Source organism: Lissotriton helveticus, chromosome 5_1, assembly GCF_964261635.1.
Source record: "Lissotriton helveticus chromosome 5_1, aLisHel1.1, whole genome shotgun sequence".
NCBI lineage: Eukaryota > Metazoa > Chordata > Amphibia > Caudata > Salamandridae > Lissotriton > Lissotriton helveticus.
In genome coordinates, this window is record NC_136065.1 from 1,457,649,755 (window position 1) to 1,457,663,257 (window position 13,503).

The 13,503-nt window shown below is 43.2% G+C and overlaps 1 protein-coding gene across 1 annotated transcript in view; it reads left to right on the plus strand.

The window, feature by feature from the left end:
- Positions 1–619: 619 nt before the first annotated feature.
- DDX20 (DEAD-box helicase 20) overlaps positions 620–13,503 on the plus strand; it is a 290,477-nt gene continuing 277,593 nt past the window's right edge. The window contains exon 1 of the mRNA XM_078644460.1: positions 620–874. Coding sequence (XP_078500586.1) covers positions 676–874 — 199 coding nt within the window. The 5' untranslated portion in view covers positions 620–675. The remainder of the gene's footprint in view (positions 875–13,503) is intronic.

The following is a 13,503-nucleotide window of genomic DNA, read 5'->3' on the forward strand; positions in this document are numbered from 1 at the left end:
AAACATATTCATCTAAAGCGCAGCATGCCACCATTGCTACAAAAATAAATACACATTTTTTTGGCCTACAATTTATAGACTTTTGTTGCAATTGGTGTTGCAATATTTAGCAATGCCAATAGATCAAACTTAATTAATGCGAGACCTATTGCATTGCAAATGCTTGTTGTACTTACTACCATTCTACTGCGAGTTTAGAGTTTATTTATCTGCATCTTTTATGTTATTCATGTGCCCTGAAGTCCTGTTGTAATGTAACTGGTTCTATTGTAAAGCGCTCTGACCCCCTTCGGGTAAAGTTTGCGCTACATGAAAACATATGAATAAGTAAATAAACGTGGTCGGTATTTTCATGCAAAGAGTTAAAAATATTGTTAATTAAATCTGATGTTTTAACCTCTTTGAGGCACACACAAAGTAAAATGACTGATATTTACTGTACGTCTATAGAAATTATCACTATCCAAGAAAATAAAATACAATCCGAAGTTCCTAACAATAATTGCAATTACAATACATTACAATTTGCAAACTAATGTTGGATTACCTGGGCTAAATCAGGTAATCATTATTTAAATAGGACAACGAGAGTGTGCGTGAGCAACATATCAATAAAGCTTTCCTTGTTCTGTACAGGAAGAAATACACCACATCCACGCTTCTTCCAACTCCAAGATGGCCGAGCCCTGGAACAAGGCGGCACACAAACTCGGTGCACGGCAACGCACCGGGGATGTACTTGTCTCGGGGGAGAATGTGGACTTTAGCTCACTACTATTGTCTCAAACCGTGCTGCAGGGCCTGGCGGCTGCTGGTTTCGAGCGACCGTCTCCCATTCAACTGAAAGCCATCCCACTGGGGAGATGCGGCTTGGGTAAGTGGCCCGCCATGCTTTTTTTTTATTTTTAAAAACCGTGTAGCGTGACTAGCCATCTAACGTCTTTAAGATTGCTGCGAACATGACAAAGCTACGAAATACTCCCGATCCAATATGGATGTCTGCATCCACTCATTCCCTAAGGTTGTCACGCCCCCATCTGCTTTACTTCCGTATGTAACGCAGAGCTAGATGGCGAACAGATTAGCCGCCACCTTGGTGTGGTGGTACGGGTGTCGCAACTACAGCAGTTGAACTGTTAAACACATGGCGGTAGTTAGTCGGTAGAGAAAATACATGCACGGCGATCTGCGTGTTATCTTTAACATACCGGGAATACGAGCGTTTGAGGCATTTGTTTAGGGGAAAACGTTGTATACCCGTTTACTCTAAATCGTAAATGTTGCCTCTGCTTGAAGGATGCTCCTTAGTTCGAAACAACAGTGAGCATGGAAAATTGTTGTCTACTCTTCGTAGCCATATTTTTGTTATATAATTCATTGTAAACGATCTGTTTTCATAAGGTACTAATGCCCGAACATCATTAGACTGCTTGTTTCCTTTGGATTCCCTTTGTGGTTATAACATGTCTTAAGGGACATGAAAATCACACCAGTATTGCGGCTAAGTTTGCGTGTCTGCGAGGCAGTGCTGTGCAACTGAATTTTTATCCTCCTGTTTTGGTGATGGAGTCTCAATTGCTTTAACTTTGAATATCAAAGACGCCTTCATTTTTTGTTTCTTTTGCAATAACAAGTTTGTGAACGTTTAATTCAAACTTGGGGTTAGGTATACATAGAGCCCTATAACAATTAATGCCCGAACATCATTAGACTGCTTGTTTCCTTTGGATTCCCTTTGTGGTTATAACATGTCTTAAGGGACATGAAAATCATACCAGTATTGCGGCTAAGTTTGCGTGTCTGCGAGGCAGTGCTGTGCAACTGAATTTTTATCCTCCTGTTTTGGTGATGGAGTCTCAATTGCTTTAACTTTGAATATCAAAGACGCCTTCATTTTTTGTTTCTTTTGCAATAACAAGTTTGTGAACGTTTAATTCAAACTTGGGGTTAGGTATACATAGAGCCCTATAACAATTAACCGGTAGACGGTTCGCAGTAAAAGCGTCTGCAGGATGGAACTCACTCCCCCGCTGCCTGCGACTGGAACCCTGCCACCTCCTCTTCCGTAAAAAAACTGAAAACTCTGCTTTTCCCCAAATAAGCTCCCCTTCCCCCTCTGGTCTCCACTTGTATCATTAGCGCGGGGATGCCTCCGGGTCACCAGGCGCTTTATAAATCGCTAAATAATAAATAATAATAATTAACCTATCTACAATGCATAGGTTAGCAATCGCCGGAAAATGGTGATACAGAGAGCCAGGTGAGGGATGAGATCAGTGGCGAATGGTGATTTTCGAAAGTGGTCCGGTTGTACTGAATTAGCAAGCAAAGTATCTTGGGGACGTTATCCCCCAAGAAAATGGTAACAAAATGTGCTTTGCTAAAAAGCGATCGGTTCTGTACTTCTTCTTTTGTTTTTTTTTTTGTTTTTTTTTAACAGTTTCTCTTAAAATGATTAAATGGCAATCTGTGTAGTAGACAAATGAGAAACTGCACTTTAAAACTGTCGGCCTTCTACCATGTTATTTCTTTAAATGTCAAAATATATTTCTTTTTTCCGATAGCAAGTCAATACTCCGTCATATGTTATGACAGATCACCTACATTGAATAGGTAGGGTTGAAAAATATAATATGGCAAATATTGTGTTCGTAGGTAGAATTATGCAGCTAACCAGGCTTCATAGGCTTGAATAGAAGCAGTGCTGTTTCACAGGTGATGGAAACCTTACAGGTTCAGGCAGTGATAGTATTGTTTTTGTCCTAAAATACAATCTACCTAACAATATCCTCTATATCGGGGAAGCCGCTCTCTAGCATTCTGGGTCATACTTGGTTCACAAGCCCCTCTGACTTCGAGATCCTGCTCTGGACTTCAATGCATAGCCTAGCCCCTTTCAAACCAAAACTGTTTGTTTTCTGGTACTACAGCGGTAGGGATAACAACCAGGCCACAGTGTATTCCTTCACAGCAGAATATGCTACTCCTCAAGTTTCTCTGTTCAGTTCATAAAGTGTCTTGAAGGAGTATGGATGGATCTTACAAGAACACATTACAGAGCATATTACAATACAAACCTCTGTGTATGTGCTGTACTTTTTGTGTATTCTGTTTCCATCATTGCATTGTCTTATTACATACACTGGCATTACTTTGTCATTTTGTATGATGGTGTAAAAGTTGAGGTCATAATAGAAATTTGCAGTTATTCCGCCTCCTAGTAAATGCCTAGTTTATGCGAAAAATCTACCCTAGTGCATAAATTATCTTTCCTCCAAGGATGCTTTATGTTTGCTACTAAAGGGTTTTTCTTTAATCGGCAAAATACCTACTAATTGTTAAGATAGGGGCTGCAATAATTGCCTTTAAAGCCAAATGTAGATAATTATTATTTTACACTTTCAAGGCTCTGGTTGTGTCTGGGCCACCCCTCATCTGAGTCTTTAATGGTACAGGAGAACATGATAACTTTAGCAAATTGGGCTGTGGCACAGCTTCACCTTTCCTTCTGCAATCCTTTGATTTGGTTTTTAGGATTTGTATAGTGCATGGCTACCCTAAGGCTTCCCCGTGCTGGTGGTGAGTGCTGTGTTAAGAACGGGGCCCATGAGTGATATAAAGGAAACAACCAAGTCTTACGTTTTTTCCTGAAAGCCAATTTGTTTTGCAACGCTCTTAGATCATAAGGGAGCTCGTTCCACAGTTTAGGAATCAGGTGTGCAAAGGATCTTCCTCCCCATCTTGATTTTTTTTTTAATCTGGTAGTGTGGAGGCGGTGTAGATGGGAGGACTTTAGTAGTCTGGTGAGGGTGTGGGCAGATATCAGATTTCGGAGTTTTTCTGGGTCTTTATTATTTACCGCCCTGTGAGCGATGCATAGGAATTTGAACTTGACTCTCGCTGCAAATGGCAGCCAATGGAGCTGTTTAAGGGATTCTCTTACAGATATGTTTCTAGGTAGTTTGAGCAGGAGCCTTGCTGCAGCGTTCTGCCCAGTCTGAAGTCTCTTTATCACTTACTTTGGTGAGCCTAGGTAAAGAGAATTACCATAATCCAGGTATGAGACTATAAGGGACTGCAGGACGGATTTCCTTAGCTGCTCTGGGATAAGATCCAGTATCTTTCTCAGCTTTCTTAAAAGCCCGAAGCAGATACCAGACCGTTTGTTTGCCTGTTGGCTCATTGCAAGGATGCTATCTTACCAGATACCTACATTTTTTACAGCAGGTTTAGAATCAGGTGGGTTTCCCATGCAGGATGGGCAATTTATTCAGTGGCCTGGGAATTGCCATGTTACCTAATATCATGAGTTCTGCCTTCTCTCCGTTCAGTTTTAGGCAAAAGCTCGACATCCAGTGAGACATTTTGTTCAGGCAAGGAGCCAGTTGTTGGTTCCCTTGGTTGGGGCCATTGGACAGAGAGACAATCAACTGGGTGTCGGCCGCATACGATACATGCAAAGGACGAAGCTTCTATATCTGGACAGTAAACTGGTGATCTTGTTTTATTCAAGGCATTGAGATATTGTTGCTAAAGGTTATTGCCAGTCAGTAATAATCTAAAATGTCATCACTGTTTTTCCCAGAGAACCGAAGCCATGTCATGTCAAATGACTCGCATGGTCTTCAAGGGTACGCAGCCCAATAAGTCATTTGGCGTACATTGCAAAGAATGCCTCCTTTAGCTTTAGTAGGCATAGTCTAAGCGTTCACTATTATTTTTATAGCTCAGGGATCTATGGCACAGCCACATGCTGTGATATGCTTACAGCTGACTTTTTAAACGTGTGATTTAGAGAATGGCCATTGGGGTCTCTGTTATAATTAAATGCATTGGTGCTCTATTTTTCAACTACTATATATTTTGATAGCTTTTTATAGTGTAAACATTGCCCAAGGGTACTAGAGTGCTTTACAACAGAATCAGACCTTTTTGGGCACACGGAGATTAAGTGATTTGTCTATAATTACGAGATGCAGATCCCAGGTAAGATTCGATCCAGGTTCTCCAGTTTCAAGGTAGGCAGATTTGGCAGCTAGGCTACATCTCTTACTGCAAAGAAAAAATGCAGGAGAGTGTTCAGTGTATTGGTAAAAAAAAACCTTATTAAAAAAACGTGAATTAATTCATTTTTTAAAACAGTACCTCCCCTATATTTTCCTGAAAACCAAAAGACACTGGGAGGATGGAGGTTGCCGTGATATATATATATTTTAATAGTCAGATTTATTTAGCAGGCATCAATTGTGAAGAGCTAACAGGCCTAACACAACCTAAATTAAAAAATAAATTGCAAGAAAATGAATGTACAGAAGTGACATTACACAGACACAGTGCCTTATTACTAGTATTGCAATTGGTAAACAATTGCAGGTACCAAATGATGCATCCCTTAACTCTGCAAAATCCTACTTCCACTTACCAGGACACTGTAAACCGGGCTTTCATTAATGTGAGACGCTTCGAAAGAGTCGTGGGAATAAACTGTGCCTAAACCGGGGCTCGGGACTGATATGAACAGAGTCAAAGTCTGGTCCAATCCTAGGCAATGTTTATGGTGCTGCAGAGGTATGGAGAGAGTGCACGGTGCTGCATTGCACATGAATAGTGTATATTTTTGGCATCGGTGACAGAGACATGCCTTAGAATGCCAATAGCCAGCAATTAGCAGAAGCAGAGACCACAAACCGTACAGATGTAAAAAAGACAAAAAAAAAACCTTATATATAACATTGGGAAAAACTTTTCATAAATCCCCCCCCTTAAATTACGAGAACACCTTGAAAACGAAAAATACAACTCGGTGATGAACTCTGCAATAGTTACCAATGCTAGAACTGCGGCCGGACGTGTTACAAAGATTAGATCTAGTTACCAATATCTACATTGTCCCCTTTTCGCCCCTGATTCATGCCTGCCCTATCAGGAGTCACATTAGAGCTTGAGGACAAACTCTGTGCACCCCTGCTCTGGCCTAGTTTCTGATAGGTCATGGGCGGACTTTACAGAAAATGTGTCACCTACATTCAGACATTCTGTGCTTCACAGAACATGTACAGCATATAAATGGTGAATGTGTGAGAGAGCTGATTTGAAAAGCACCCCTCCCTCACACGTGCAATCCATGGAGCTCAGCACCGGCCCTCTTTGCTGCTGACTTGTGCAATAATAAGACGGTATGTAGTGGGGATTTAATTATAGCCTATATTAGTTATCCAAAATGAAACAGTTACTTATAATTGGGATCCTGATTTAATCCTACATCATTTGCTAATTAATGCAAAATAGTGATGATGCCAACCAAAATATATCTACAGTTCATCAGCGGCTCTTAATATGCACATTGTAAGAAGTTGTGTTATGAGGGGGGGAAAGTGGGTGAAAATTAGGGCTGGACTGGTAACCTAAAGCAGCCCTGCCAATTTTGTCGGACCGGCAGGAGGTTGGCGGTGCAAGCGTGATACAGCTGCTTAAAACCGGCCCTAGCACTGCTGCTTTTGTTACTAGGGGCCGGCCTCCAGTAACAGAACTGACCCCCACCCGTCCAGCCTCCCAGATAAATGCCCGTTACGACCAGTCCAGCCCTGCTGAAAACCCTACAAAAGCAACTACCACAATCCTTGTCAGGGCAAACCGTAAAAGTCACTGAATTAGCCTGTGCCTAACCCTGTGGTAGCTTGGCACAAAAACAGTCAGGCTTAACTTAGAGGTGCTGGGTAAAGTAGTAATGCAGCACATAAATAGTAATAAAGTGAAAGCACAACACAAGAAAAAACACGCACCATTTTAGAAATATAGGGAGTATTTTAATAAATAAAATGAGACCAGAATGACAAAAAATCCAATCTGTAGAACCAGAGATAGGCAACGAAAAAATTTCAGGTAGCAATACCGCCTAAATGCACAAAACGCCACACATGCTAATCTGGTCGTACTAGACCGGGTGAAAGTCACAAATTCAGGCCGAACGAAATGGAGCATGGCCGGATACAAAGAAAAAGTTAGTCCAGTTGAAAAAGCTACCTTCTCAAAGTCTGGCGCAAAGAATTGCATTCATGGTGAACAAGGCCGCCAGGAGAGCGGCGCGGATAGTCGTTGTCGCACAAAGAGCTGGCCCACCGATGCGGACGATCGTAATTGTAGTGCGAAAATCCAGTTGGGCATTGCAGCCTGTCATTCTTTGAGCGCAAAGTGCCGATCTCGCATTTCCGGTTGTCTCTGGCAGACACTGTACCATGAAGAGTTGGGTTCTCCAAAACCTCAAGTTGGCAGTCGTAGGCGGCAGAGTTTCTGCATACACAGGCCTGTTCTCAGGCAGGTCCAGTGCAGTAAGTCAGCTGATCAGTTGAAGTAAGGCCTCTGGAGCTTGTTGTGTCCGTGTAGCACAGACAGGAGGTCAGCCAATTGGCACTTGGAGTTACCCACGTGAGCCTGGGATGAAGAGAGTAGGTGCGTCTTCCTTCTTGGAGCACCAGTCAGTCCTCTGGTAGCAGCAGGGAGTCCTCTGGTAGTTGCAGGGCAGTTCTTCTGCAATGTCCACAGGTCCGTAAGTGTACTGAAGAGTGACTGGGGGGGGGGGGGCAGCCTTTGTGTTTTTCAGGAAAACCCTGTCCTACCCGACATCTAATTTGGGAAATTAAGTTCTTCCCTTTAAGTGTCCAGGCTCCTAAAAGTCTGGGGTAACAAAAGGCTGGTGTCAGGGTCATTTGCGTGTGCTGGAGGCAAGCCCTTTGATGTGTAAATGCGGCAAGGCACCACTCCACTCCCAGCCATGCTGATAGGATGTACCATCCTGTCCACACCTAAGCCCTTTTTGGTTCATTGTCTGGCACAAATACACAAACCTCAACTGCAGAGCTATTCACAGTAATGTGACCCAGGATACTGGTAGAATGCACAAATGATTATGATATGAACACGCCAACTTTCTAAAAGTGGCAGTTTCAGAACAGTGACTCAAAATCTAACTTTAGTATTAAGAGGATTTTAAATTACAAATCATTTGAGTCTAAACAGCAGATCTCCCTGTTTCCAATCCAAATGTATCACTTAATAAATGTAATGAGGTAACCCAATGTTAGTCAATGGGAGAGAAAGGCCTTGCAGCAATGAAAAACGACTTTAGGAGTTAAGTCCTAGGACATCTAAAAATGAAACACGCATGCCTTACTTTTTAAGTATAATGCCATCAGCCCTATGAGCCTTTAGGTCCTAACTTAGGGATGACTTGTATGTATTAAAACTGAAGGCTTAGGCCTGGCAAAAGTTTTTTTTTTATTTTAGCCAGGTAGAAATGTCAGTTTACAACTGCACTACAGGCTTCAGTGGCAGACCAGATAAATGTTTTAAAGGGTTACTTTAGTGGGTGGGGCAATAAATGCTGCATTCCACTAATGAGAACAAAACTGAATGTGTACCCTCGCCTCCAATTTTTTAAGAAGTTATTACTATTATGAGGAAATAAACGAAAATAAATGCGTTTATCCTAGCCGTCAATTTTGACTGATTTAATTTTAATTATTCTTCATATTGCAATAAATTCCAAAAAAGAACACATAATCTACTGAACAGACAATCACATTATGTGCAATCTCATAAACAATAAACATAATAATGCAACAAACATTTCATCAAATAAATCATTTACAATACTGACAAAAAGGCAAGTATAATGACAATCAATCACAAAGATAAAAAACAAACAGTTGTGGTATGTGAACTAGAATCACTTTTACACATATAAACGATACATCATGTTCCTGAAGTGCAATGACGAATTTATACAAAGACTCCTATTATCCAAAGATCAAACTATACTTAATATAGTGGCCGACGCGTTTCAAGTCCTGTTTTTTTTTATTGCCGGACTCTCATCAGGGCTGGATGAGTCTTTTCATAAAGGCCAACTGGCTACCTGGCCTTCACCAGCGCAATTTAAGGCTTTGCGATGTAAATTCATGCAGTCCTCGCCACTCTTTGAAATATTCTTTGGGGCGTACTGGTCTCAAGACTTCAAGTTCAATGACTGAGGTCGTGGCGCATGGGTTCATAAAATACTAAGGTCGATTTCAATTCAGGCAGGGAGCCTCGACCTTAAAGTGTTCAATTCTCTGCCGATTTCGGACATCAAGGACACTCCACTGGTCCTGTGCTGTGGGTTTCGCCCATAGCTGTGCCAAAAAGGGGCAGTGCATATTTGTGTTGACAGGCGCCAGGCCAACTAAGCAATCGAGAGAGAAAGACATCCTTGTCCCCACATAGTGGACATGATCATGCAACTGAACGGAGCCAAAATCTCTTCCTGTCTCGACCTAAACAAAGTATACAATCCACTTGAGCTGGAAGAGAATTCTAGGTTTCTTGAGATACAAAATAAACGAGTTGTGGAGTATCTTTGACTGCAGAGATATTTCAGGATGTTCTTCATCTAGTAATTCGCCCTGCTACACATGCTTCCAATTATAGTGATGACGTTCTGATATTTGGGTTAGCACAAAAGTGGTATGACCAGGTTCTTACACAAGTCTGCCAATCACTTGCAGCAAAGTGTGAGTTTCACAAATCCAAACTTTAATTTCTTTGGGCCCATATTCTCTGATGGGAGAATGACTCCTGGCCTGGTTAAAGTGCAAGCATATCCCTACTTGCCCCCCACAAGATGTAACCATGTTGTGATCCTTCTTAGGCATGGCCTGATATTGCTCAAGATACATCTGTGGCTTTGCTACAGTGAGTGCCCCATTGAGAGACTTAACAAAGAGAAATGTTCTATTCCAGTGGCCTGGGGAATAAGACCAAAGTTTCAAAGAAATAAAATGTGATTGAGAATGCAACTGAAATGGCCTATTTTGAGCCCAAGTTACATACTAAGATCATAATTGATTGAGCCCGGTGGGGCTACAGGCAATCCTTGCTCAACACAATGGCCATCCAAATGCCCAGATACACATTGTGGCCTATGCCAGTAGAAGTAAAACAGAATGTGCCTACTCTCAACCAGGGAAGGAGAGTCTGGCTGTACTGTGGGCCTGTAAATATTTGTCATATGTCTACTATATTCACTGCTGGCTAGAGTTCTCACCTGCTCCGCGACTGTTCACAAAACCCGATAGATAAATGGACATGAAGGTTGGCCACACTGTAATGAGGCATGAAACCAAGCTTCTGGTAAAGATTTCTATGTAATCGGTAAGAAATCCTATTGGATAGTGTTAGACCTAGCGGTTTCGGGCTGTCTAAGACTCATCGAAGCCAGTCAGAATCCACTGTTCCAAATAGTATGAGTACGATACAGTTGTCCGATGACCTATGCTCATCCTCTGGTAGCCTGGCATTGAGCAGTAAAGCTTATCCTCGGGGCTCGAGTGTAAAGTGTTGACACAACACCCCCTGGCAACACACTGAGTACGCTACAAAAAGACTCCACAGCGGACGTAGAAAAACACTTGCAGTTCAATTACACATACTGAAATCAAAATGAGATACACATTGCCAAACACTCTCCAGTTCTATGCAGTTGTCAAACATCTCCATTGAAATCAAAACGAAACACACATTTGATATGTTCTTTACAGTCCTATGCAATTGTCGTATTTTCCCATTGCAGAAAGCTCAAACAGTCACCAGTCTCTGACTGTGCTGTGTGACCCATCCCCTCAATCCTTCAACTCCACCAGCCAAGGATACACATTGCCCCGACTGGTGCCCTGTTGACCAGACAGTCGGAACCACATAACACGGAAAGAAACAGTTACTTAGTTTTGTCCATATGGATTAGACCTTTAGGTGCCCAACCGCATCTGCACGAGTGAGGGATCACTATTTCCCCCTTCCCCGAAGGCAAAACTTTGTGACCCAGGAAGCTTGCAAGCTTCCACATCTGGAGAAATGTTTTCCCCTCAAACCGAGGTGTGACCTGCCATAGACCCCGGGCAGTCGGTTGTAGATGCCCACAGGGCACACAAAACCCTTCAGGTCTCATCACAGGCTTTTCCACAACAATGCACCCTGTGGCGTGGGCCCAGTGTCAAGGAGCCAACAACCCTGGAGAGAGGCTGTGACGTCAGGCATTGTCGTCCTCCCGATCTGGAGGCGGAAGACAGTCTCAGCTCCTGGCTCAGGTTCCCCCAAAACCCCTCTGACACCACATGCTCTGGAGCACCAGCTAGCATAGGTCCTCAAGTTGCAAACATAGGTGCCTTGGACTCTGCAATCTACCCCCGCACTCCTAGAACTCCTCATATCCCAGCATCTCATGGTTGCTGATTTTTGTGCTCACACTTCTCTTGCACAGCGAGATTATGGTGTATGTCAGGAAAGTCCTTGTTCCAACACTTCCACCTGTCTCCGTCACACCCTGTGCATTTCTTATGATCTTGTGCAAACATTGAGATCCTTTGTGTCCCTGGGATCTCGTGGACAGGAGGCCAGCTCACCGGCCCTTGGAGAGTACTTTGAGACCCAAGCCTCAACAGTCGGCACTTAGCTGCAGGCCAGCAACAACCAGGCAAAGTCCACCAAGTGATAGTCCCGTTCCTGGAGCAAGACAAGCTCGAAGCCAAGGCAAGTCTGTCAATAGTCCAGTTGCCGCCCCTCCTGCCCTAATTATTCCTCGTAACCATGTCCCTGTATCGAACCAGCGTAGCATTGTTTCAAATACAAATATATTTATTTATTTTAAGGTTTTGTCTCTACTTTCGGAGGCTGAAGCCCCAGTAGTTATACCCACCATGGCCTTTGACGATATGATCCGTTCAAAAGACCAACTTTGAAATGCACAGGTCCTCTTGAAAAATGTGTCCTGTCTACCATCTTAACCCCGGGAGGTTTTATCACAATCTTTAGTGTGGTCAAAACCCTTCCCATTGGAATGCAGGTGCCAATTCAACACCCAAGTCACCGTTCCGGAAAGACCCCTTAGAGTCAGAGGTCTGCAGTTTCCCGTGAACTCTTAGTTTATGGCCTTCTATCAGGAATGCACAGATGTGGCTTTCCACCTAGCACCCAGTTGTGAATTAGGAGACAGGTTGCCAGGCACCCAGAGCCACGAGCATCAAAATGCCCTCTTTCCCAAAGTCACATTTCCATCACCGTAATGTCGAACCCAGTCCCACTACCGGAGAGGATTCACCATTACAAACTCATCTATACCAAACTGTTACTATGCTGTCTGTTGGAAATACTACTAGATAGCCTTTCCCTACACCCCCTCATGCTAATCCAATGGGAGAAGCAGGCCCCGTCGTACCAAACACACCACCCAGTGCCGTTCACGACCCCTGAATGTAGCACACATGCTCTCTCTTCCCAACACCGTACCCTTTCACCAGGGAGAACTCCGAAATAGCAAGAGACATGCAGAACCTTGGTATGTAGCTTTTTAAATGCCAAGCTGAGTAACAGTAACCCGTGCACACAGGCCCCACCGGGGCAAACCTGTGGCACAATCGATGAGCTACCTCCGTAGATGGCACAACCAGTGCGGCCCATGGAGGCGCATTTGAGATACATGCCCCGGGTATAGGCCTTACCCCATAACAAGGGACTTACAGCTAACTTGAATCACCCAATCATATATACACTGATCCACAGTATGTATATGATGGGCACAGCTCTTTGACACTGCACAGCGGTAGCTTAATGCACTGAATCCCCAAGCCTGGCATCCAGTTCAGCGGAAAACTGAGAAGAAGAAAAGCAAGAAGTCGAAGGAAAGCACCCTAGAAAGGGCCATTTCTAACATACAACAAGAACTGCAAAACTAGGAATCCCTGTCAGTTTTTAACACCAGTGTGATTAACAACTCTATTGTAGATTCAGATAGTATCCCTAAAGAACTGAAGCAATTAAAACCACAGCTAGGGGCTCAGCCACAAAACCTAGGAATGCTTTATAAAAAGACACAGAGAAGCCATCCTGGCCTCATAGGGCATTACAATGCATGCCCTGGATTGCTATCTTTATGTGTAAACTGCACCTGCATTGTGTGAAGTCTCTGGAGGTGCAACATTTGCCAAATAATCATCTTGGTGTGATCCATCTAATAATGCCTCTGCTCAATATAATACTTGAAGCCCCGGCCTGAGGGATCTGTGGGCCCGTTCCACAATACACAGCCGATAGTGCCTTGCCAAATAATGATCGGAGCATGACATCCACGTAATCCTCCACTCGGGTCATCACCGTGGTCTCAGAGTAGTCATACACACAATCCAGAAACCAGCTACTCCTTTATCTTTAAACATCAGGCGTGGGAGAGCCGTGAAATCATCGCCGCCCAACCCCCGGGTTGTGGGCACGAAGGCTGTGTATGAGACAACGAATCGTATTGTATAACTGCTCAAACTTATGTTGCTGAATATCTATGCAATGGCCTGTTTTGGTATGACTACAATAAAAATTATTTAAAAAAAAAAAAAAAAAAAATCACCGTGGTCTCAGGTATTCCAAGAATACTCGGGTTGTTGCGTTGGGATCTAGCTTTGAGATTCTCATTCTTATTTC